This window comes from Salmo trutta, chromosome 19, assembly GCF_901001165.1.
Source record: "Salmo trutta chromosome 19, fSalTru1.1, whole genome shotgun sequence".
Taxonomy (NCBI): Eukaryota; Metazoa; Chordata; class Actinopteri; order Salmoniformes; family Salmonidae; genus Salmo; species Salmo trutta.
In genome coordinates, this window is record NC_042975.1 from 13,196,448 (window position 1) to 13,219,351 (window position 22,904).

Consider the following 22,904-nt stretch of genomic DNA (forward strand, 5'->3'; position numbering starts at 1 on the left):
GACAAGTGAAGACATGTAGGCCACAGCCTCACAGAACCTGCAGTTCGCCTGTGTCAGTGATCTATGAATTAGCCAGCTTGTGTGTGTGTGTGTGTGTGTGTGTGTGTGCGCCCCCAGCCTCAAACATTGACTCTGAGCTGAGCTGGCAGCAGAGAGGCTACATCTCATCACAGTGAGCTCAACACTGTATGCCCTTTAGAACAACTACTTTGTTGTAGATGAACCACACTTTGTTTCTCCAAAAAGTTGACTTCCAGGCTTGGGGATAGAGAAAGAAATGATCCGTAACGTTTTGTTATATTTAGAAGGTAGAGAAACCGGACAGGTTGTTCTTAACTTAGATTATGACTTGGCGTTATTGGGATGCCAAGAACCTGAGGCTCCAAGTTGCTGTCATAACTTCGCTGTTCTCTTCAGTCTAAATACATTTCAAAACTTGGCAAGGTCTCTGTGAATTAGCTAGGTTACATAATGAGAACATTTCCCGGGGTTTCCATGACAACGTTACGATTTGTGTATTCCAGCCAACTAGCACCCTCTCTTTTAGGGCTGGCTGGTGGAGAGATGGCAGCTGTAGTGTGCTGGGTCCAGCCAACTAGCACCCTCTCTTTTAGGGCTGGCTGGTGGAGAGATGGCAGCTGTACTGTGGTGGGTGCAGCCAACTAGCATCCTCTCTTTTAGGGCTGGCTGGTGGAGAGATGGCAGCTGTACTGTGGTGGGTGCAGCCAACTAGCATCCTCTCTTTTAGGGCTGGCTGGTGGAGAGATGGCAGCTGTAGTGTGCTGGGTCCAGCCAACTAGCACCCTCTCTTTTAGGGCTGGCTGGTGGAGAGATGGCAGCTGTAGTGTGCTGGGTGCAGCCAACTAGCACCCTCTCTTTTAGGGCTGGCTGGTGGAGAGATGGCAGCTGTAGTGTGCTGGGTGCAGCCAACTAGCACCCTCTCTTTTAGGGCTGGCTGGTGGAGAGATGGCAGCTGTAGTGTGCTGGGTGCAGCCAACTAGCATCCTCTCTTTTAGGGCTGGCTGGTGGAGAGATGGCAGCTGTAGTGTGCTGGGTGCAGCCAACTAGCACCCTCTCTTTTAGGGCTGGCTGGTGGAGAGATGGCAGCTGTAGTGTGCTGGGTCCAGCCAACTAGCACCCTCTCTTTTAGGGCTGGCTGGTGGAGAGATGGCAGCTGTAGTGTGCTGGGTCCAGCCAACTAGCACCCTCTCTTTTAGGGCTGGATGGTGGAGAGATGGCAGCTGTAGTGTGCTGGGTCCAGCCAACTAGCACCCTCTCTTTTAGGGCTGGCTGGTGGAGAGATGGCAGCTGTAGTGTGCTGGGTCCAGCCAACTAGCACCCTCTCTTTTAGGGCTGGCTGGTGGAGAGATGGCAGCTGTAGTGTGCTGGGTGCAGCCAACTAGCACCCTCTCTTTTAGGGCTGGCTGGTGGAGAGATGGCAGCTGTAGTGTGCTGGGTGCAGCCAACTAGCACCCTCTCTTTTCCATGATGCCCTATTACTAGCTGGGCTTTTTAGAAGCTCCTATTTTTTTTTTATAGAATTAAGAACTTGATGTAAGACCCACTTTATTTTTACTCCATAAGGGACCACCGGGTTGAAAGTCTGGACTTTGGGGTTTGAGAAACCAGACTGCGCACTCCTAAAAGCTCCAATATATGTAGGCCACTAAGGCTAGGTAGGCTAAGCACCATTTGAATACATTAACGTTCAGTAGTATGGCAAAATGTAAGCACTGTAGTCCTACCTGAAAGCCAAGCCTGATTTGACCCCTTGATGGAGCGCTAACAGCAGAGAGGATTACCAGAGCGCTTTGACGCTTCATGATTTCATCCCACTTAAGACCGTTGGTCATATCTGACATTACAGGCACGCATGCGTCAAACCGTTAATGGAACCTCTCTTTTTTTAAAAAACAGAATTGAAGTCTCAACTAAGGATTGTAATTGTAGCGTACGGCTACTGCAGCCTCTCTGGTTTTCGAGTTAGGATCTGAAATGCTCAGTTTCTCTGAACATATTGTTTTAGGGGGTTAAAGAGGCCATTGAGGTGAGAAGGGTGGCCTAAATGGGTGCATGACTCTCTTCAGTTGGCCCTGCACTACAGTTAGCCTACAGACTAGTTTCTGCCTGGGCGTACTCCAGGCCTCAATCTGTGTATTATCAAATGAGGTATAGAGAGTCTCCTGTTTTTCTGTCATGTTTAAGATGCCAGTATGAAACGTGAATGGCAGTGAATGTATGAAGGCCTTCAGATGTTATTTCTTTACTGTTGACAGTACGTTTTAGAAGTCTATGTAAATGGATGTTTGTTCTGCAGGCTGAATGGGTGTGTTGTAGTTTTAGGTACAATGCCCCCTCTGTAAGGCCTACATATTGTATATTTTAATGTAGGCTTTAAATACCATCTGATCTCTAGTCTATAGACAGGGTTGTGCTTCTGTAGTGAGCAGGCAGCCTATGTACCAGAAGGTGGCAGCAACACTGATGCACATAAACAAAAGGACATATAATTGGATTGCAGTTCAATTATATGATCAGTTGCAATATCATTGCTGCTGTCCTATAAGGATAATGCTGTTTTTTCAAAGTTATGGGCGATTCAATATTTTAAAGTTTTCTCTAAATAAGTTTTGTTACACAAAGGTCAATACACTGCATTTCAAACAGTTTAGAATAATCAAATGAATTCAGGGCTTGTAAAATGATATGTAGGCTAAATAGAAGCCTTCCACAACCATAAGTCCCACTAATAATATAATTGGCTTTTATTAGCTTTTTTTTGTTGTTGCAATAATCACTGATCTGGCTTTAAAGTCTGTCTATGAAAATGTTTAAATGTGTATTTTTATGCTCATTGTACATTTATAAAAGACTTGTCTGTGGCTAAAATGCTGCTAGTGACAGAAACGGAGCTTTAGTTTTCCACAACATGTTAATTGATACTCTTGTTTTAATAGGGTCTGTTCTACATTTTGGGAGTTGAGACATAGAAAGGGTATCGTTAGAATGGTTAAGTTCTCGTCTATTACTGTAAAATAATGTCTCTAAGCATTTCGGCATCGATATGACCAAATTGTATTTATTTTTTGGGGGCCAAACCTCAAATGCAAATAGCGAGTTTAAGCTTTTTGTTGTCAGAGAAGAAGAAATGATCTTTTGTCTTTGTGTAACCGATGTGAAATGGCTAGTTAGTTAGCGGTGGTGCACGCTAATAGCGTTTCAATCGGGTGACGTCACTCGCTCTGAGACCTGAAGTAGTTGTTCCCCTTGTTCTGCAAGGGCCGCGTCTTTTGTGGCGCGATGGGTAACGATGCTTTGTGGGTGTCATTTGTTGACGTGTGCAGAGGGTCCCTGGTTCAAGCCCAGGTTGGGGTGAGGAGAGGGACGGAGGCTTTACTGTTAAATTTGTTGCGAGTAGTGATGCACCGATATCACATTTTTGGCCGATACCAATAAACAATATAAAAAAATGTTGCGGCCTTTTAAGCATTCTAGTACAGTTAAATAGTTAACACACACACATGGACGCAGTGGTCTAAGGCACTGCATCTCAGTGCAAGAGGCGTCACTGCAGTCCCTGGTTATATTTCAGGCTGTGTCACATCTGGCCGTGATTGGGAGTCCCATATGGCGGAGCACAATTGGCCCAGCGTTGTCCGGGTTTGGCCGGGGTAGGCCGCCATATTAAATAAGAATCTGTTCTTAACTGACTTGCCAAGTTAAATAAAGGTTACACACCACACTGACCAAAAAGTTATTTTGTTGGCATGTACGTATGTCCCCATTACCAGTAAAAACCAATCGAAACCGATTTCTTTCACTTGCTGTGCTGTTTCGTTGTTCATTTGTTGAGTTGTTTCATTCTCAACCAGGATTTCTATGGAATGCTGTTTGGGTCTTTGCGTGTCAAAAAAGTTAAATGTCAAATAACACGTTTTGACCAATCAGGACCTGAATATGACTGCACGTCACATAATCATTAACGTAGTTATTACACATTGATTACACTATCACTCGTATTTCATATGTCACAACGATTCATCGATACGTATGCTATGATGCTGGTAAAGTTGTCTCGTTCACCTACAGTGCTGGTCATAAAGCTAGCTAGCTCATGGATGCAGACAATGTTCTTCCTCAAAAGCATAGCAAAACGACATTGTTTCAGTAGCTATATAGTTAGCTAGCGAAATATACAGCTAGGTGTCAGACCCATCTATGTGAAGCTAGCCACAAAAAGGATCAACCACAATAGTGGACTTTGCGGTTAGCCTTCAAAATAAGTGTCATTGACAGTGATGCAAATTATACAAATAGTAGAATTATGCCATAATTGAATAGATCATGCTAAATGAGGTTGGAATGTAGTTAAATAAAATCAACAAAAGACAATTTGTTAATTGGGCAAAAATCTGTTTGCATACTGCTCAAACAGATCCACAGATCTCTATTACACTCCACACTGCCCTTTCACAGCTGGACAAAAGGAACACCTACGTGAGAATGCTATTCGTTGACTATAGCTCAGCGTTCAACACCATAGTGCCCTCAAAGCTCATCACTAAGCTAACGATCCTGGGACTAAACACATCCCTCTGCACCTGGATTCTGGACTTCCAGACGGTCCGCCTCCAGGTGGTGAGGGTAGGTAGCAACACATCTGCCACGCTGATCCTCAACACTGGAATCCCTCAGGGGTGTGTGCTCAGTCCCCTCCTGTACTCCCTGTTCACCCACGACTGCATGGCCAAGCACGACTCCAACACCATCATTCAATTTGCAGACGACACAGCAGTGGTAGGCCTGCTCGCCGACAACGACGAGACAGCCTATAGGGAGGAGGTCAGAGATCTGGCCGGTTGGTGCTAGAATTACAACCTCTCCCTCAATGTGATCAAGACAAAGGAGATGATTGTGGACTACAGGAAAAGGAGGACCGGGCACGCCCACATTGTCATCGACGGGGCTGTAGTGGAGCAGGTTGAGAGCTTCAAGTTCCTTGGTGTCCACATCACCAACAATCTTTCATTGTCCAAACACACCAAGACAGTCATGAAGAGGGCACGAGACAACCTATTCCCCCACAGGAGACTGAAAGGATTTGGCATGGGTCCTCATATCCTCAAAAGGTTCTACAGCTGCACAATCGAGAGCATCCTGAATGATTGCATCACTGCCTGGTATGGCAACTGCTCGGCCTCCGACCGCAAGGCACTACAGAGGGTAGTGCGTACGGCCCAGTACATCACTGGGGCTAAGCTGTCTGCCATCCAGGACCTCTATACCAGGCGGTGTCAGAGGAAGGCACTTAAAATTGTCTGACTCCAGCCACCCAAGTCATAAACTGTTCTCTGCTACCACATGGCAAGCAGTACCAGAGTGCCAACTCTAATACCAATAGGCTTTCAAACAGCTTTAACCCCCAAGCCTTAAGACTCCTGAACAGGTGAACAAATGGACTCTTTGCATTCCACCCCCTGACACCCAGAGAACATTAGCGTTGTAGCTCTTATTGCGGGACTCTCAAACTGAGAATTGAGCCACATTTTTTTGTCAACCTACGTATATTGAATACTACTCCCGAGGAAAAACAATACTGCATGGATTAGAGGTCGACATCTTGAAATCGGCCCCGACGTAATTATTCATAACAATCTGTAATCAGCGGTTTTGGACACCGATTACATTGCATTCCACGAGGAAACTGCGTGGCAGGCTGACGACCTGTTAGCGAGTGCAGCAAGGAGCCAAGGTAAGTTGCTAGCTAGCATTAAACTTATCTTATGAAAAACAGTCAATCTTCACATAATATCTAGTTTACCTATGGTTGATGATATTACTAGGTTAACTAGCTTGTCCTGCGTTGCATATAATCAATGCAGTGCCTGTTAATTTATCATTGAATCACAGCCTACTTCAACTTCGCCAAACGGGTGATGATTTAACAAAAGCCCATTCGCGAAAAAGCACAATCGTTGCACAAATGTACCTAAGCATAAACATCAATGCCTTTCTTAAAATCAATACACAGAAGTATATTTTTTTTATAGAAGTGAAAATTTGTGGCCAGAACTGAAAGCGTGTGCGAGCAAGGAGGCCAACAAACCTGACTCAGATACACCAGCTCTGTCAGGAGGAATGGGCCAGAATTCCCCCAACTTATTGTGGGAAGCTTGTGGAAGGCTACCCAAAATGTTTTACCCAAGTTAAAAAATTTAAAGGCCATGCTACCACATACTAATTGAGTGTATGTTAACTTCTGACCCACTGGGAATGTGATGAAATAAATAAAAGCTGAAATAAATCATTCTCTACTATTATTCTGACATTACACATTCTTAAAATAAAGTGGTGATCCTAACTGACCTAAGACAGGGAATTTTTACTATGATTAAATGTCAGGAATTGTGAAAAACTGAGTAAATGTATTTGGCTGAGGTGTATGTAAACTTCGACTTCAACTGTAAATGAAAATTGATAAACATCTAAAACTTATATTGCCAATATGTAAAGGTAGCTTACATAAACCCAACAAATGAAAACATTGCAGGTAGAAAATATCCAGATAAATGATTTTATTTTTTAAAATATTTTTTATTTTAATAAATATCCTAGAAGTCACATTGGCTACGCATGGCCTGTTTGTAAGGAACTTGAAAAATTGTATTAATTAGCAACACTGTATAAAATATTCTGGGTCCCTTAGTTTCCTAGGCCAGTGAGTTCAGGACAGACAGACACTGCTGTAGGCTATTTGCAGGAGGGATAAGAAGTATTCAGGTAGACCTAGTTTGTTTCCACTGGTTCAGAGCATGATTTTTTATTTTATTTTTTCTCTCTGTCATGCTGAGTTGACTAATCGAAGGGAGAGCGCTAGAGAGTTTTCCAAGAGGCTACGTTGAGAAACTGTCATTCTCAATGGATGTAAAAACATCTTTCCTGTACTTGCTGTTTTGTGGCAAAGAAAAAACTACTTTGAGAAGTTCCACAGTGATGGTGAGTTAAGACAATCAGAAATAGTATCAGATCCCTAAATGGGCACTACATTTGCGCTCAGTCCAGGTAGACTAGTCCTACTTCTATAGGCGCAATCAGGTCCGTGTCCTTACCCAAGATTGAAAGGAGAATAAATTGACAACTCGTAAATGGAATGAAATAAACCAAAAGTGCTTTCTCACAAGTGTAGCCTAGGTTGTGCGCTCTGTAAACAGCGTGTCCACTCCTACAATGATGCAGAAAGACTAATAATAATATATTGAATGCATTAACAGAAATTACCACAAACAGACATTGTAGATTAGAAATTATGGGAATTAACAGTAAATGTACTCCTGGTGATACTGGTGTGCCATCCCCGCGGCCTCCATAATGGATTAGTCCACTCGGACAGGCCTACTCAATGGATTAGTCCACTCAGACAGGCGTGTATCAGACAGGTGTCTACTGTGCCATAATTTGTTATTGTATATTTGCCACTGCTCGATTAAAAAGAAATTGGTCCACCAACAGCCTATCGACCAGTCGCCTAAATGTGATTAGCCCACACATTTGGAGGGATTTTGGACCATTCTTCTATGCAGATCCTTTCAAGATCCTTCACATTCTTGGGTTTGTGCTTTTCAACTGCCCGCTTCAACTCAGACCACAGGTTTTCGATTGGATTGAGGCCCGGTGACTGAGATGACCATGGCAAAACATTGATTTTGTTGTCACAGAATAATTTCATGTGTGGATCTTGATCATTGTTGGAAAGTCAACCTACGGCCAAGTCCCAGCCTTCTGGCAGAGGCAGCCAGATTATCAGCCAATATTGCCTGATACTTGGTGGAATTCATTATGCCATCAATCTTAACCAGTGCTCCTGGACCTCTGGAATTAAAACAGCCCCAAAACATCACTGACCCACACCCATATTTCACCGTGGGTATGAGGTGCCTCTCCTTGTATGCATCTCTGTTTCGACGCCAAACATGCCGATGCTGTATCTGAACAGAACGTTCAATTTTGGTCTCATCTGAACAGAGCACCTTCCAGTCATAATTTAAATGACGTTTGGAAAACTCCAAGCGTCTGTGTCTTGTGGTCAGAAAGGGTTTTCTTCTGGCAACCCTTCCAAAGAGCCTGTGGTTGTGGAGGTGGCATCTGATGGTGCCTTTTGAAACCTGGTGACCCCAAGACGCCACCAAGGCCTGCAATTCTTTCACAGTGATTCTTGGGGATTTTGTTGCTTCTCTCACCATCCTCCTCCCTATCCTGGGGGGAAAATGCATTTGCGTCCTCTACCTGTGAGGTGTTCAACTGTTCCATATCTTTTGCATTTTTTTAAATAATTGCCCTGACAGTGCTCAGTGGTATATTCAATCGTTTGTGGATCTTGTAGCCATTACCAGATTTATGAAGGTCCACGACCATCTGTCTCTTTTGAACTGTCAGTTCTTTAATTTTTTTTCATGGTGTTGGATGACAAAGGGATATTGCATGCGTGTTACCTCATTTTTATACCCTAGTGAAACCGGAAGTGATGTAATGGCTCTATGTAGTTCCTTAAGACTTAGATACATTTAAGTAAGTGGAATTTAATTCCTGGTTTAATTTTGGTAGATGTAATTTCCAATCATCTTTTAGAGTGCCATTCATTGTTAAACCTTGATTTGGAGGACATAGATTTTTTTTATTAAATCAATAAATTATTTTGGTGGGTTCCATTGAAACATTAAAGTACAGTATTTCTCACATGTTGGTATTTTGAGTTTCTCTCTAATATATTGTTTGTTTGTGCATTGCCAGTCAGGGGTGCCAGTAATTTTGGAGCCGAATGTAAATAGTCTACACGATTTAAATAGTCTACATGATTTTAAATAGTCTACACGAAAATAAAAATTAGGATTTAAAAATGTATTTATATTGAACAATGCACATTAATCAACATAAATATTACAGTAATGCAACATCCATGTAAATGTGCCGGGGTTAGCCAAAAGCTAATTTGCACCTGTAGTCCCAGGGCAGCTAAGGACAATTACACAGCCACAACACACATACTCACTAAAACAATACCAATACATTACATCCAATAATATATCATTCTAACGACCACAACACTATCATCAACTGTCGTCTTACATATGAGGAACCACATAACTCGTGTACAGGTTTGGAGAGATTTTAGCCATGTTTTCAATTCAAATTCAAAAGTACAATAATCCGTGCAGCTCAAGACCATGGGCATTGCCTTCCAGTATATTGTAGCTCTAACAGAGAAGGCCGATTGGCCAATTTTACTGTGTCGATAAGGGACAATGCAATCCCCTCTAGTTACTGCCCTTGTTATCCTGAAGGTGCTTTCCTTGAGCATGATATGCCGGCATAAGGGTGGAGGGGCAAGACCATGCAGAATCTTAAAGACAAGGCCTGCATCTACATACTGCTTAAAGCTATTCAGACTAAATCAAGTATGTTTGTAAATTACATGACAATGGTGGTAACTGTTTGGTTTATTATCAAAAATCTTAAGTGCTTGTTTGTAGAATGACTCAATTGGTTTCAGAATAGTAACTCCTGCATGTGAGGCAAGTTCTCAAGTGTGAGATCATAGCATGCATATATAGTTTGGCGGCCTTCAGTGGAAGGAAAGGTCTTATAAACCTAAAGTTGGATAATCTAACTTAACCGTGTTAACCACTTTCTTCACATGTTTCTTAAATGTCAAGTTGGAGTCCAAAATGACAACAAGATACCTGAAGTTAGACACAACTTTCAGATTCTCCCCATTAACAAGAACAGCACATTGGGAAGAATCAAAGGATTTCTTAGAGAAGTACATAGTCTTGTCGATATTTAAATGCAGGCAAGAATTAGTCATACATTTAGAAACATGTACCATAGCTTCAGTTAACTTGTCAACAACCAATTGTCTATTTTTTGAGTGTACATACAGTTCTGTATCATCTGCATGTTAATTTGTGGGCAAGCAATTAGGAGATCATTTATATAGATGGTAAACAGAAGGGGGCCTAATATTGACCCCTGTGGGACCCCAATGTTATAGTAAAGAGAGTCCTACTGAGTGTCCCTCAAAACAAACCCTTTGACTTCTGTTTGTCAGATAGGAATACATCCAACTAATGACTTCAGTGGACACATTAAGGGAGGATAGTTTGGATAGGAGGACCTCATGATTCACAGTATCAAAGGCCTTTTTAAGATCCAAAAAGACTGCGCCGACTTCACCACCTATGTCTAGTTTAGATTTAATGCACACCTGAAAATTGCAATTGGCTGTTTCGGTAGAATGGTTAGTTCTGAATCCAAATTGCATTTGATGTATAGAGTTGCCCTGAATGAGGTAATCAGTCAGATGATCAGCCACCCATCTTTCAGCTACTTTTTGATAGCACCAGATTTTAAAACGAGTATCACTGCAGCAGACTTCCAAGCATTGGGGAAGAACCCGTATTTGATTGACTGATTAACTAGATGGGCAATCGGAGGATATTTGTCTCTTCAGGAATACAGTGTCTAGACCAAATATACATATTTTGTTCTAGAGCTCCTGAAGAAGCTAATAATACTGTCCACTGCTGATGAGATTTCAGGAATTCTGAATATTAGTTTAATATTGTCTATGGGAGTGAGAACTGTGGTCTTGGTTGAAAATCTCTGAGCCACTTCCCTGACAGAGTCAACAAAAACATTGTTAAAGGTGGTGGATATGAAATTGGACTCTTGAATTAGAATCCCATTAACCTTTATTTCAGGATTTTTATGGCCTTTTCAGCTCGTCTCCCTGTTTGTTGAGATTTTCCCAAATCACTTTGCCATTTCCTTTTGCTTCACTGATCACTCTAAGAAAGAACTCTGCTTTTGCTTTTTTTATATTCCTAACCAACTTATTTCTCTGACGCAAATATAACTGTCATCATTCTTACCAGATTTCAGTGCTTTTTTTCAAGGGAAAATCCCGTTCTCTCATCTGCCTCAGGAGGTCCTCGTTGAGCCATAGTAGGGAGGTTTTCAGTCTTGGCTTACGTTGACATTTCCTAGTGAAAGAGGTATCCACCTTGTCAGTAGCTGACAAATGTTCTGTATCCAGACTCTGGGTCTTTATTGCTTAACAGATCAGACCAGTCAATTTGACTTATAGCTGCATCGTAGTTACTCTGCTCACTTTTCTGGATTTGTTTATCGTACTGTTGCACATTTAATATGGTTCTTAAATCTATTTTTAGTGAGCTTTCTAACCACCAATGTAACGTTGTGGTCAGATATGCCAGTTAGTAAGTTAGTGGATTTAGTTATTTGATCAGGTATGTTAGTAAACACCAGATGAATTTGAGTCTGGGATGACTGTGTTACTCTGGTTGGACCTTGTATTATTTCAGTCAGGTTGACATAATCTGTGATCTCTTGAGTTTTCTTTTCCTGCAAGTTTTTTTGTTTCCCCAGTTTTATATTGAAATCTTCCATGAAGATAATCTCCTTATGATCACATTCTTTAAGCATGGCATTTAGATGGTCGTAAAACGAGAACAGATGATGGTGGTCGGTATAATCCAACATATGAGGGGAGAGGAAGACATTCAGCCCCATACAGTCATTGGCGTGTTTCCATATGATACGATTACATTTAAAGTTATCTTTTATGTACATAAGCAATCCACCCCCTCTCCCCTTCCTGAATATGGAATATCCAGGGACATTAACCTGTTGGGGATAGGGGGCAGTATTTGCACGGCCGGGTAAAAAAAACGTACCCGATTTAATCTGGTTACTACTCCTGCCCAGTAACTAGAATATGCATATAATTGTTTGATTTGGATAGAAAACACCCTACAGTTTCTAAAACTGTTTGAATGGGGTCTGTAAGTATAACAGAACTCATTTGGCAGATTCCAAACAGGAAGCGCTCTCTCTGACTATTTCTTGGCCTTCTTGATCATCTCTAACCAAAACAGGGGATCTCTGGCATAACGTGACATTTTCTAACGCTCCCATAGGCTCTCAGAAGGCGCCAGAACGATGAATGGTGGCTTTGCAGGCCCTGGCTAAAAAACATTAGCGCATTTGGATAGTGGTCGATCTGAGGACAATGAGACTGGAGGCGCATGCACGAGCCGACACCATGTTTACTTTCTCTCTCTTTGAACGAAAACAACGACTCCCGGTCGTAATATTATCGCTTTTTTACGAGAAAAATCGCATAAAAATTGATTTTAAACAGCGTTTGACATGCTTCGAAGTACGGTAATGGAATATTTAGAAATTCTTTGTCACGAAACGCGTCGGGCGCGTCACCCTTCTTTACCCTTCGGATAGTGTCTTGAACGCACGAACAAAACGCCGCTATTTGGATATAACTATGGATTATTTTGAACCAAACCAACATTTGTTATTGAAGTAGAAGTCCTGGGAGTGCATTCTGACGAAGAACAGCAAAGGTAATCAAACTTTTCTAATAGTAAATCGGAGTTTGGTGAGTACCACACTTGGTGGGTGTCAAAATAGCTAGCCTGTGATGGCCGGGCTATCTACTCAGAATATTGCAAAATGTGCTTTCACCGAAAAGCTATTTTAAAATCGGACATAGCGAGTGCATAAAGGAGTTCTGTATCTATAATTCTTAAAATAATTTGTTTTTTGTTAACGTTTATCGTGAGTAATTTAGTAAATTCACCGGAAGTGTTCGGTGGGAATGCTAGTCACATGCTAATGTAAAAAGCTGTTTCTTGATATAAATATGAACTTGATTGAACAAAACATGCATGTATTGTATCACATAATGTCCTAGGATTGTCATCTGATGAAGATCGTCAAAGGTTAGTGCTGCATTTAGCTGTGGTTTGGGTTTATGTGACATTATATGCTAGCTTGAAAAATGGGTGTCTGATTATTTCTGGCTGGGTACTCTGCTGACATAATCTAATGTTTTGCTTTCGTTGTAAAGCCTTTTTGAAATCGGACAGTGTGGTTAGATTAACGAGAGTCTTGTCTTTAAAATGGTATAAAATAGTCATATGTTTGAGAAATTGAAGTAATAGCATTTCTAAGGTATTTGAATATCGCGCCACGGGATTACACTGGCTGTTGAGTAGGTGGGACGCAAGCGTCCCACTGGCCCAGAGAGGTTAAAGGCAGAAATATATTTTTTTTTCAGCCGTGTCTCAGAGAAACAGAAATAATCTAGATTAGTCGTTCAATAAATGTTCTACCCGTTCACTTTTAGAAATAATGCTACGCATATTTAGATGACCTCCCAATATTCCTCTAGGCTTTAACGGTTTGAAAAGGTTTCATGGTACAATGTTTTCTAATACCTGGGTTAAAGGAACTGGGTTTCTGACTCGAAGGCGGGTTTTGTTTTGGACATGTATCATGAGTTGGCATTAAAATGGAATGATCAGCAGATTGCTCATTCTCTTGAAAAGCCATGTTAGTGACAGTAGTTATGCTCACATACACAGAATGACCTTCTCTGAACCAGATAATATAGATTTCAATCCTTCATCAATGATTTTGGTCTGGATGGCTAATTTGTGGGACTTTTCACTTCTCCCAGAATTACATCCTTTTTTTCTGCTGGTGACCTAACTTCAGACTTTGATGGGGAGCTTGGTACCCTGGGCCGTTTGGGTGCATGTTGATTCCAGACTGTTTGAATGAAAGCCAGTGTTGATGTTTGGCTGCCTTTTGTATTCCCCAGAGAGTTGCACCGCCTTCGGGGGCCCTTATTAACCTCCAGGTTTTCTATTGGGTTATGATTGTCACTGGTCTCAGTAACTACTTTCCCAGCTCCATTCTTAGCATTTTTCCTCTTATTCTTCTTTTCTTGGAATGAGAGATCACTGTTGTAGACTCTGACTCACCAGGTACCAACTCCAATGCTTCATTCACTCCGTCTTTGTTCTTGGGAGCCGAGGAATTATCCTCTTCAACCTCAGTCTCACGTTTCAGCTGAGATATGTGATATGTCTGCCCTACTCATGGGGACAGGATTGTTGTCCTGCATAGTGTGAAAAAGGTTCCTCTTTGCACTTTATGTTGTCCAGTGTAGTAGGACTACTCTACCATCTCCTGACCCCCTCTAGTGTGGGATTGTGTCAGCCAGTCCTGTCTACACGCAGGAGCTTGTCCATCATAAAATACTTTGACCCAGTGAGGGCCCATCTTTACAGACCGTGTTATAGGAATGATGGGTGCTGCTTCAACATACACAAAGCGATCTCCATTGGAGCAGTTTGTAAGTTGACCCTTGTATCTTATCATGTGCCTCGTCACTCTCCCCACTCCTTACATCCAGCTTTAGCCAGAAACTCAGTCACAACACTACCATCTGCTGATTCAGGTAGTTCTTTATTTGTAACTTGGAGTTCTGGTCAGCCATGCGTGACTTCAAGCTGAACAAATTATTCTCTTTGAACACAACATGTTTTCCTCTGATCAGAAGCTTTGCCCTTTCTTCCTTACTGAGAATATATATGCCCCAGAGTGCACATACTCTGGGGCATATACTCTCTGTGCTCCTCCTTAATGGGGTTGGCTATGGCCTCCTCCTTTGTCAGGATTTCTCTCTCCATGATAAAAATAGGTAAAACAGTCTCCTTTGGGGCATTTCCACCCACAACCTTGCTCCAGGTCTCATTTTCCTTGACATCAGTTTTTGCTTCGCTGGAAATAGCCACAACTACTGCAGCCATTTTAATTGTAGTGTTAATGATTAAAGTAATTTGTTTAACATTGAAATATATCAACAAAACTATTCAGCAGTATACAGTGAGGATACTTCTTACTTAAGAATTGATGGATGGTTGATCCTCAAATAGATATTTGCTGGATTCAGTGTTCTCCAGCAATTGAAGCTTCCCAGCTGGGCCGAATACCCAAACAAAAGGAGACGTCAAAACAAAATATGCATATATCATTCCGGACCTGACAGGCGATAAATCCAAAAACTAATCAAACAAGCAAGCCGTCTGGTGAGTTGCGCACTACCCAACGAGAGACTGGGCCGACAGAAGCGTGGTGGGCACACGTACCGGCGAGATGCCGTACCCGACGGGGTAAGAATAAACGACTACTGTACCAGAGGCAACCGTTCACACGGTTCCAGAACACACGAGACTAAGTGCATTTCATTTAACAAGCAAGATCGCATAAACTTATTTTGGCTCATTGAAATGGAAGTGACCCCTACCTTGCAAAGCAGCCTTGTCAGTACAGGAGAGCTGTAGTCGTGGTGTGATTTCAGTTACAGCACTCCACAGGGGAGACCATTTATTTATTTATTTTATTTATTATTTATTGTTTACGCTGGTGATTCTAACATCCTGTCTGGGGATATTGATGATCTGCTTTAGTCTGATCGATGACTGAACGGTAGCATACTTGTTTTTGGTGTTGGGATTGTTAGCCTGTACGTAAAATGAATGCATGCATGAATAAGTCGTTTTGGATGAACGTGTCTGCAACATTTTTGGACCAAGTGGTGCAGCGGTCTAAGGTACTGTATTGCAGTGCTAGAGGTGTCACTACAGACCCGGGTTTGATTCTGGGCTGTATCACAACCAGCCGTGATTGGGAATCCTGTAAGTGGCGCAGCATCGTCCGGGTTAGGGGAGGGTTTGGCCGGGGTAGGCCGTCATTGTAAATAAGAATTTGTTCTTAACTGACTTGCCTAGTTAAATAAAAAATATTATTATTATTATTGGGTAGGGTGGGCTCCCCAGAACGGAGGCCAGTTGTAGACCTTAGCCTATAGACCATCAGTGTTTTTAAATCTAGGCGACCATTGGCTTGACCTTGCCCCCCCAGTGAGAGGATGCTCCTAGCGGTGCCTACATATTGAGTGGATGCCCCTGTGGGCCACATTGACTGTAAGAGACTGTCTGGTCTGAATTGAACACACTACTGGCCATCACATCCTGCCCCGGCTGGCCCCACACTGCACTCACTGTCTGTCCCAAAGGGCATAGCATTCCCTATATAGTGCACTACAGTGCTCTATGTGCCCTGATCAAAAGCAGTGCACCACATATGAGCGAGGGTGCTATTTTGGAATGCAACCCCTGCGCTCCCCTGAGCCGACTCACCTGGCCTCAGGAAGAATAGTGCTTGCCACAGCAGAAGCTGCTCTCACTAACCCAGTTAGCTTTGAGGTAAAGTCAATACAGTTTTAGTAGCTTGAGAGCCATCAGTATACTACAGTATGCTGCTGCTGCCAGTGTTTTCATGAGTTGTCTTATTCCTCCGAGTTGAAAGTGGGGCAGGCCTAGAACTATTTCCTACAAACAGTGCTGCAAATGAATTGTACTGTAGTGTGTGTTTTCAGGCCATTGGCATCTTCATATCCAATTCATTGGGGCTTGTGTTTTAAAGCCAGGTGGATGAAGAGGTCTACTTTTCAAAATGAGGTAATGTAGTCTGTGAAAGTAGTTGAGGCTGGCCTGTAAATCTGTTATCATATGGGTTATATATAGGAAGAAGACTGGCTGGGTACTCCCCCCAGCAGTTTCCTGGAAGACACTCTTAAGGAACACAGACAGATGGCTCATCTTCGTAGATACCACATGGTCAGGTCACATGTCAGGAAATGGGCCTAGCCCAACACGTAAATAATAGCAAGCCTCAGTTCAGCCCTGTCTGGGATCAGTATTTTTCTATCCAAATCAAAATGTATTGGCCGCGTACACAGATGTTATCGCAGGTGCAGCGAAATGCTTGCTAAATGACAACTGTATGGACAGTATGTGAATAGAAAAGGTGTGTACAGCAGTAGTTGTATAGGATGAGCCTTGACTAGAATACAGTATCTATACGTTGAACAAAAATAAATGAAACATGCAACAATTTAAAATATGTAACTGAGTTACAGTTCATATAAGGAAATTAAATCGGTCAATTTAAATAAATTAGCCCTTAATATATGCATTTCACGGCTGGGAATACAGATATGCATTTGTTGGTCACAGATACGGAAGAGTAGCCTAGTGGTTAGAGTGTTGGACTAGTAACCGAAAGGTTGCAAGATCGAATCCCCGAGCTGACAAGGTAAAAATCTGTCATTCTGCCCCTGAACAAGGCAGTTAACCCACTGTTCCTAGGCCGTCATTGAAAATAAGAATTTGTTCTTAACTGACTTACCTAGTTAAATAAAGGTAAAATAAATACATTTTTAAAAACAAAAAAGGTAGGTGTGGATCCCAAAGCCAGTCGGTATGGTGTGACCACCATTTGCCTCGTGCAGCGTGACACATCTCTTTCGCGTAGAGTTGATCAGGCTGTTGATTGTGGAATGTTGTCCACCTTCAATGGCTGTGCGAATTTCCTGGATATTGGCAGGAACTGGAACATGCACGACAATCCAGAGCATCCCAAACATGGGTGACATGTCTGGTGAGAATGCAAGTCATGGAAGAACTGGGACATTTACAGCTTCCTGGAATTGTGTACAGTCCTTGCGACATGGGGCTTGCGTTATCGTAAGGTAATGGCGGCGGATTAATTTTACGATAATGGGCCTCAGGATCTCGTCATGGTATCTCTGCATTCACGTTGCCAATTGTGTTCGTTGTCCGTAGCTTATGCTGGCCCATACCATAACCCAACTGCCACCATGGAGCAACATTGACATCAGCAAACCGTCTGCCATCTGACCGGTACAGTTGAAACCGGGATTCATCCGTGAAGAGCACACTTCTCCAGCGTGCCAGAGGCCATCGAAGGTGAGCAGTTTCCCGCTGAAGTCGGTTACGCACCAAAACCCAGGTGACGACGACAAGCACGCAGATGAGCTTCCCTGAGTCGGTTTCTGACAGTTTCAACAGAAATGTTTCATTGTGGAAACCCACAGTTTCATCAGCTGTCCGGGTGGCAGGTCTCAGACGATCCCGCATGTCAGGAAGCCGGATGTGGAGGTCCTGGGCTGGCATGGTTATACGTGGTCTGCGGTTTTGAGGGCGTTTGGACATACTGCCAGATTCTCTAAACTGATGTTGGAGGTGGCTTATGGTAGAGAAATGAACATTCAATGATCTGGCAACAGCTCTGGTGGACATTCCTGCAGTCAGTATGCCAATTGCACGCTCCCTCAACTTGAGACATTTTTGGCATTGTGTTGTGACAAAGTGCACATTTTCGTGGCCTTTTATTGTCCCCAGCACAAGGTACTCCTGTGTAATGATTATTCTATTATTCTGCTCACTAACAAGGATTTAAACACATTTGTCCACAACATTTGAGAGAGTAAGCTTTTTGTGCATATGGAACATTTCTGGGATATTTTATTTCAGTTCATGAAACATGGGACCAACACGTTGTGTTTATTTTTGTGTACATATAAAGTGGGTAAAACGGAATGTAAACTTTTATTAAAGTGACCAGTGTTCAATGACTGGAATACAGTATCTACACTGAGTATACCGAGCATTAGGAACACCTTCATTATATTGAGTTGTACCCCTATTGTAAATCAAATTGGCACCTGCAATTGTTCGGGAGAAGAAAAAATCTAGCGTTTTTCTTTTTATTATTATGTTATTATTCTTATCACACGCACACAGCGAACAGATACGGAGCCTAGTTTGAGTGAGAAATATGTCAGACAGTGTGAGAGTTGCTGCTCTTGCTGCTGGAGTGAAACTTGCTTCTATAATCCCAATCATAATGCAATAATTTGTTAAAAACAATTTTGATGGCCATGATAAATAGCTACTTTTTTCTCTTCAGGTAATTAAAACGCAATACCCGTCTGCCATTCAGGTGGTTAGGCAAGATGTGAAACCCAGGGTTGAAAGTAAGGTAGGATCCAGTACGGCATCCCGGGAAAATAAAGTGATAGGTTATTACACCATTATTAAACATTACCGCATGTCTTTTGGTTATCAAAATGCTTAACTTAATTAAGCACCAGCGTAGGACATCGGCCATATCCTCAGTGAGTGCATATTCACTGTGGTCATCATTGGTTCAGTGACACTTTCGTTGGTTTTTGAACACTAATTTCCTCCTCCGGTTAGATGGACGTCATATTGTATTTGTGTCCCACCTTTTCATACGCCGATTATACGGATCAGACTACATAGTTTTTTATTGGTCTGTTTGTCAGTCAGCAGAGTAGGCTACCCTGTAATCTTTGTAGTAGGCTTATTTATAAAAAAAAAATTATGCGTGAGTGCGCTTGGTTGTCCCGTACCGGTAAGAAATGAAATCTACTTTCACCCCTGGTGAAATGTGAAGTTTTACTTCATATTATGAGGCATGTCTTACCTTGCTTCAGAGTAGCAGAGCCAAAATCTGTTTCTTTAACAGAATGACAAGCAGACCAATAGAATAGATACACTTTTTACTATGGGGGATAGTAGATTGACAGGCTAATGATGTTGGCTGTTACTCATCTTGTTGGCTGAGGAAAAGTAAATGGGGACAGTTATTCTAACATCTTCAAAGTGCGTGTTGGAATTCGGTAAGAACCACACACACCGTTGCCTCTTCTGTTAAGGTGAATTAGCATCATCTAAATGTGATTTCTGACAGTATGAACACTGTGGGTGGACGCCCTAATCAGGTTTATGCACCCAATGCGTATGGGTTTGGTACATTTCTCAAATGTCCGGAGCTACATTTTCCTAACAAAAATTCTGGTTGACTCCCTCCACATGTTCTTAGTGATTTCCCTTTGTTTGAAGTAGGAGTATAGAGAGACTGACAGACGGACTGACGGACGGACGGATGGTTCTGGCCTCTGGTTTTCAGATGAACTCTCAGAGGAAGTGTTAGCAGGAGGAGGAGCCCAGACTGGCACGGCTCTGTGTTGTTCCTTATAGTTAAACTCTTCTACACACATCCAGGAGGCCCACACACACACACACACACACACACACACACACACACACACACACACACACACACATACACCCCTTTGTTTCCCCCCATTCCAGCGTTGCCTGGTTTTCCTCTTGTAGCAGGTTTTCTGCATGATCTCTCCATTTACTGATTGAGACATTTTTGTGTACACCACACACAAGATCTGAATACAGTACACCATGACTCACTCCCACATTCTCTGACTGGTTTAGCAAATACCCTCTGATTTCCATAGAGACAAACCGCAGAGGTTCAATGTTCTATTAAATTGGTCCCTCAGCAGTCTCAGCTAACTAACACTTGCTGTCTTGCTGCCACACACATCAGCGTGTGTGTACACGTGCGTGGGCACTTCCGCTTGCCTGAAGCCACTGAGGCATGTGCTCCACCTGTTAATGCTAGTTGCCCATGGGCTCAATAGCTCCTCTGTCTTGCCATACCATATGTCTACATGGAGGTTTTCACATGCATTCTTCAGGCTATCTGCTCTTAATGTTTGAACAGCTGTGTTTGATATGACAATTTTAAGGACATTGTGTGTTTGTGTTGGTCTGGATTAACAGTGTAAATTTGATAGGAAGTGTTTTTTTTGCACGGGACTACAGTAAACTCCTCAATGAAAATAGATGTTTGCACGTGACCTTGGTCTGGTTCGCTTGGAGCTGAGTTGATGCAATCAAATGTAGAAAGGTTCCTTTATTCTGTAGATAACCAGCCAGGCTTGTATTGAAAGAGTGTTGTGCTCCTCTGATATAACATGGCTGTGTGTGTGTCGCCTTGTTTGTTTTTGCCTCCTGTTGTATTGTGAAAAAGGGTTGTTTGACCATGATCTGTTAATTCATACAAATCCTCCAGTGTTTGATTCAGACCTTTGGTCAACCCTGACTGAGGGCCTGTGTGCCCAAACATTTGCAGTCTTTCAATACATATCTGGGAGTATTAGGTCTATAGCAGGGATCATCAGCTAGATACAGCCGCGGTCCTATTTTTTATTTAATTTTTTCTTGCGCGGATGGTCGGAGGGCTGGAACATAATGACTAATAATTTGTAGACTGTTAATTGACTGCAAGAAGCCCAAACAGATATGTTTGCTAAAACATAATCATTTCAAACCTTGTTTACATTTGTATACGATCACATCTCTCTATTATGCATGGGAAAACTTGAACAGATTTCTTGAATTACAATCACTTGGAGCTGATTTCCTGGTGTTTTTACAGCCTTATGTCCAACAATATTATTATATATATTTTTTAAATGTTAATTGTTTTTGCTCAGAAAACTTGGTTGGGGGGGCAAATAAAACCACCTGCGGCCCAAATTCGGGCTATTAGCTAGGTTGCCACTTGTTGTACGCCTATTGAAATTGAACTTCAGTTCATGAAAATAAATAGCTAGCCAGTTACTTAACCCTGTTGCCTGACGCTAACGTTATAAGCAGCCAGCTAGCTTGATCTGGCTTGTTACGCTCGACAGGACCGGGGTTTGTGTTGTAAAGCTAGGATGCGGCACAATAGTGGAATTTGCGGTTTGCCTTCAAAATAAAAGTATGTCATTGACAGTGATGCAAATGAATACAAATAGTAGAATTATGCCATACTTTTATTTTGAATGCTAACCGCGTAGTCCACTATTGTGGCTAATCCTTATTGTGCCTAGCTTCACATAGATGGGTCCGACCGCCATTAATCAAATAAGAACTGTCTTATAAATTAGGGTTATTTTAGATGACACCTGGCTATATAGTTAGCTAGCTATGTTATTTGATGTGTATCTTTTTTTGAGACGCAAAGACCCAAACAGCATTCCGTAGGAATCCTGGTTGAGAATGAAACGACTGAATAAATCAACAGCACAGCAAGTAAGAGAAATAAATAGGGTTTGGTTGTTTTACTGGTAATTGGGACATACGTAAATGCCAACAAAATAACTTTTTGGTGTGTGTGTGTGTGTGTGTGTGTGTGTGTGTGTAACCTCTATTTAACTAGCCAAGTCGGTTAAGAACAAATTCTTACTGACAATGAAGGCCCGGACAACGCTGGGCCAGTTGTGTGCCGCCCTATGGGACTCCCAATCAAGGCCGGATGTGATACAGTCTGGATTCGAACCAGGGACTGTAGTGACGCCTCTTGCACTGAGATGTAGTGCCTTAGACCGCTGCGTCCGTGTGTGTTAACTGTACTAGAACGGGCGCAAAAATTTTAAATATCGGTTATTGGTATAGTTTTTTTTTTTGTTAAGGAAAATATCTCGTATCGGCCAAAAATGTCATATCGGTGCATCACTAGTATATAGTTCCTGCTTTTGAGTAGGAAGACGACTTTTTTTCTCTCCCCAATTTCGATCGTCTCATCGCTGCAACTCCCCAACGGGCTTGGGAGGCGAAGGTGGAGTCATGCGTCCCTCGAAACATGACCCGCCAAACCCTGCTTCTTAACACCCGCCAGCTTAACCTGGAAGCCAGCCGCACCAATGTGTCGGAGTAAACACTGTCCACCTGACGACTGAGGTCAGCCTGCAGGCGCCCGGCCTGCCACAAGGTGTCGCTAGAGCGCGATGTGCCAATTGTGCGCGGCCCTATGGGATGGCCGGCTGTGGTACAGCCCTGGATCGTACCCAGGTCTGTAGGGAAGCCTCTAGCACTGCGAAGCAATGCCTTAGACCGCTGCGCCACTCGGGAGGCCCTAGGGAGACCTTTTGGTAAACCAATCACAGTGACCAGACCTGAGCTGCGTTTTCAATTGCTTGCCCTACTTTCTAAACCAGCCTGTGTTGCCTTGCCTCTGTGTGAGGTGAGATGTCTGTCTGAACCGGTTGTCTTGTCTCCTCCAGGACTTGCACACTATTTACTGTCACTTCTACCACATGGATGTCCTGTCCCACCTCAGGGAGCACCAGCTCAGGTCAGATTCACCTCCCCGTTCATCCATTACACCGACCACTCACCCTACTTAAGCTCCATACACCAGGGCCTGTATTCATAAAGCAGCTCAGAGTAGGAGTGCTGATCTAGGTTCAGGTAGGCCTTTTTTAAACCTAATGAATG

The 22,904-nt window shown here is 42.7% G+C and overlaps 1 protein-coding gene across 1 annotated transcript in view; it reads left to right on the forward strand.

Annotated features, from left to right (window-relative positions):
• The window catches only part of rapgef6 (Rap guanine nucleotide exchange factor (GEF) 6), a 181,957-nt gene that overhangs the window by 16,683 nt on the left and 142,370 nt on the right, over window positions 1-22,904 (forward strand). Inside the window, exon 3 of the mRNA XM_029699779.1 lies at window positions 22,691-22,761. Coding sequence (XP_029555639.1) covers window positions 22,691-22,761 — 71 coding nt within the window. The remainder of the gene's footprint in view (window positions 1-22,690; window positions 22,762-22,904) is intronic.